The sequence below is a fragment of the Melopsittacus undulatus genome, chromosome 3, assembly GCF_012275295.1.
Source record: "Melopsittacus undulatus isolate bMelUnd1 chromosome 3, bMelUnd1.mat.Z, whole genome shotgun sequence".
In the NCBI taxonomy this organism is placed as follows: Eukaryota; Metazoa; Chordata; class Aves; order Psittaciformes; family Psittaculidae; genus Melopsittacus; species Melopsittacus undulatus.
The window spans coordinates 111,602,768-111,605,970 of NC_047529.1; the positions used below are offsets into that span (position 1 = coordinate 111,602,768).

At 49.5% G+C, this 3,203-nt stretch overlaps 1 protein-coding gene across 1 annotated transcript; it reads left to right on the forward strand.

The window, feature by feature from the left end:
• Positions 1 to 316: 316 nt before the first annotated feature.
• Positions 317 to 2,378, forward strand: LOC117435945 (cystatin-like). Its single transcript, XM_034060835.1, has 3 exons — positions 317 to 578; positions 1,034 to 1,147; positions 2,140 to 2,378. Exons 1-3 carry the CDS (start codon positions 345 to 347, stop codon positions 2,215 to 2,217), a joined length of 426 nt encoding a protein of 141 aa, XP_033916726.1. The 5' UTR covers positions 317 to 344; the 3' UTR covers positions 2,218 to 2,378.
• The last annotated feature ends 825 nt before the right edge of the window (positions 2,379 to 3,203 follow it).

Genomic DNA, 3,203 nt, shown 5'->3' on the forward strand with positions numbered 1-3,203 from the left:
TTTCAGGCTCCCTGGAGCTGTGGGCAGGGCTGGGCACGGGAGAGGGACCAAAGGTCTGGGCGCTCACTCCGACCCGTCGGTTACTGCAGGGCACCTGGTCTGGTGCTGCCATAGGGCACAGCCTGTGCCAGCGCTGACCAAGGCTTCTCGGGTGCTCCTCAAGCTGACTGAAACATGGCCAGCTGGCCTGAGGCCAAGACCGACTATGCCTGCCCCTGTGTTGCTGTCGGGCAGGGCGTCAGTGGGGTCGGGCTGGGGCAGTGTTTTGGGCCTAGGCCATGTCCCTCCCCGCCCCACCGGCTTTAAAGCAGCATCGGCGGCAGAGAGCCGTCAGTTGCGCAGCCATGGCTGGAGCTTGGGTGTGCGTTTCCCTCTTGGCTGTGGCCCTGGTGCTCGTCGGCTCCGTGAAGATTGGCGATGAGCTGGATCCTCTGTTGGGCGCCCCGAAGGACATCGATAACCCCGACAACGATGAGGGTGTGCAGAAGGCCCTGCAGTTCGCCATGACTGAGTACAACAAGGACAACAACGACCTGTACGCCAGCCGGGTGGTGCGGATCATCAGTGCCAAGAGTCAGGTGGGTGCTGGGCAGGGTTGTGAGGGGTGGTGGCAGGGTGGGCACTGGGGCTGGGGGGGAGCGAAGGGATCAAGTTTGGGGGTTGTTGAAGCTGAGGTTTTACTTCTGCAGAAGGTGAGTAAAAGCCTTTTTTATAGCTTGTGTCTTGTTGATCTGCTCTTGAATCTGTTGGGTGCTGTGTGTAACTTGTGCTGTGCATAGGTTAATACAGGACTTTGTTTACTGGCTAAGGAAGCTACACCGTGAGACTTGTTTACTTGGATTTGGTTCCTGTTTTTGCAAGGGTGCCAGGTGCCTCCTCTGTGGAAGCTGCCGTGCTCCATTCCCTCTATGCTTCTGGAGTCTGGTTTCCATCCCATAACCAGCAAACTGTCTGCCTCTCTGCTGGGCTCCTCTCCTCAGAGAGCCCTTCTGTCTGTGCTGCAAGTAAAGCTGCTTCTGTCTGCTTGTTGCAGATTGTGTCTGGAGTCAAGTACATCATGAAGGTGGAGGTTGGCCGGACAACTTGCCCAAAGACAGCCACTGATGTCCAGAGCTGTGCTCTCAATGAGGAACCAGATATGGCCAAGGTGAGCTGCAGAGCTGGCCCCTGTGTTTCCAACCGTGTCCCTCCATCTGGCTTAGTACAGAGGGGTATGGGCAGTGTCCCTTGTCTACCCCAGCCAAGATCAGGCACCTTCATACAGTTATGTTTAACGAGATTCTGCCCTTGCAGAACTTGTCTTGCTGGATGACACTGACAGGGAAGGCTGGAGCTTTTAGCCTGTTTTGTAAGTGGGGATCTTGGGCTGTGCTGCATGTGTGTGCCACAGTACCCTTAAAAAGTGCTTATAACCTAAGTCACAAAGATGTGTGAAAGAAGCGAAGCCATCCCTACAAGTTATTTGGCCAAGTAGTGATTACAAGAGGCAGATTACCCCTCTTTGTGCCCAGCCGTCTGTTACATGGGAGTCTTGTCTAGTAGCAATGCTCTTTAAGAAGTACTTTAGCTTTTCAGGTGAGCACACCAAGTATGTGCTGCCTTGATCTGGGCTGAGTCTAGTTCCTCCATAACACATCATTACTTCTCTTCATCACAGCAGCAGGCTTAGCTTCTTTGCGTCCATGCCCTTTCTGCCCACATATGGAAGTGTAACTGCACACAAGTGATCCATTGAGCACTTGGTGGTACACACAAGCTTCTAGCTGACAGCTGGAATGATTTGACTCTTGCACATACAGATTAGCTGTGCAGGTTGTGATTGCCTGTGCCTGAGAGCTTATGGTGGAGTATTAGCCATGCTGAAAGCGGGTGAGTGGGTAAAGGAGGCAGCCTGAGCTTCAGAAGTGCTGACTTTTCAGCTTCTCTGTTAGTGTTTGTTTGAGAGAAATGATAGATCCTGAGTAGGTTCTAACAGGAGTGGTATTCCAGAGTTCTTGTCAGGAGAATGGAAATCTAGAGAGCCATGGGAATAGCACACATTCTGGATCACGTGGGGTGGTAAATTGCTGTAACAGCATAAAACTGTGTTACCAACCATTGCTGTAATCTTTTAACTGTTCTTTTTCTTTCTCTCCTTAGCTCACCACTTGCAAGTTTGTAGTGTACACTGTTCCTTGGCTAAACCAAATTAAACTACTGGAAAGCAGCTGCCAATAAACCTGTCTTGTTCCAGCAGAGACCAGCAACCAGTTACTCAGACTTGAGAAACAAAATGAAGGCAATAACACAAGTGGAGATGGGCTTTATCCATGCCTGTTAACACAGCTACTTATGTATGCTTGTGCTATGCAAGTTCAACTAAGTAACTTTCCTTTAAAGCACAGTATGATCTCGCTTCTCTGTAATTACATTTTAGAGCAGCTGTTTTGGTCTTTCTGCAGCTTTCCTAATGAAGGGAGTCCAACATCGGAATTCTGATTAAAAAAATCCCCTTGTTATCCCTGTTAGAGTAACTACTATAAACATAAAAAATAATTCATAATTGCTGTGATGTGTGGTTTTGTTTGAGCTTCTGCTGGTTGGTGGGAGGGTTTGCTTTTGTTTGTGATCCAGTCTATAATGCCCAAAGTACGGGGTGAGAAGGAATGTGGGGTCCCAGACACAAGGGAGATAAACCTTACCTCTTTGTTCCCTAAACCTGGCTGCTAGTTTTAGAGTAGGAAGTTCTTAGCTGTTTTCACTGTAGAAACACTGTGGTTTTGAAAACACTGCAGTGTGGAGCTCGTGATCTTGTGCAGGTAAGCCAAAGCTTGTACTGAGGCTGTGATTACTTCAGGTGCTTGAGGTGCCATTAGGGGATGCTAACACAACCACACCTTTGAGTCTCAGAGAATGGGGGCTTGGGTCTGAGGGAGAGCAGAATAAGAGAGTAACCAGAAAAAAGGTTCTGGTTGGACTCACAGCTCTTTCTGAGTGCATCTTCTGTGGGTTGTGCTTTCTTTCAAGGGAAATACCATTTCCCAGCATTTCCAAGATTTGTGAGTTTGCAGTGAGCACAAGGCTGGATGTTGATGTGTGCTGTCAGGGGGATGAGCTGGTTGCCTGACGCAAAGATCTCCATGCAGGATGTGCTCAGGTCTGATAAGAAATAGTTCTTGTGCTTTCCCCCACCCCCCCAGTATTGCCCCATTCTTTCTGAGTGC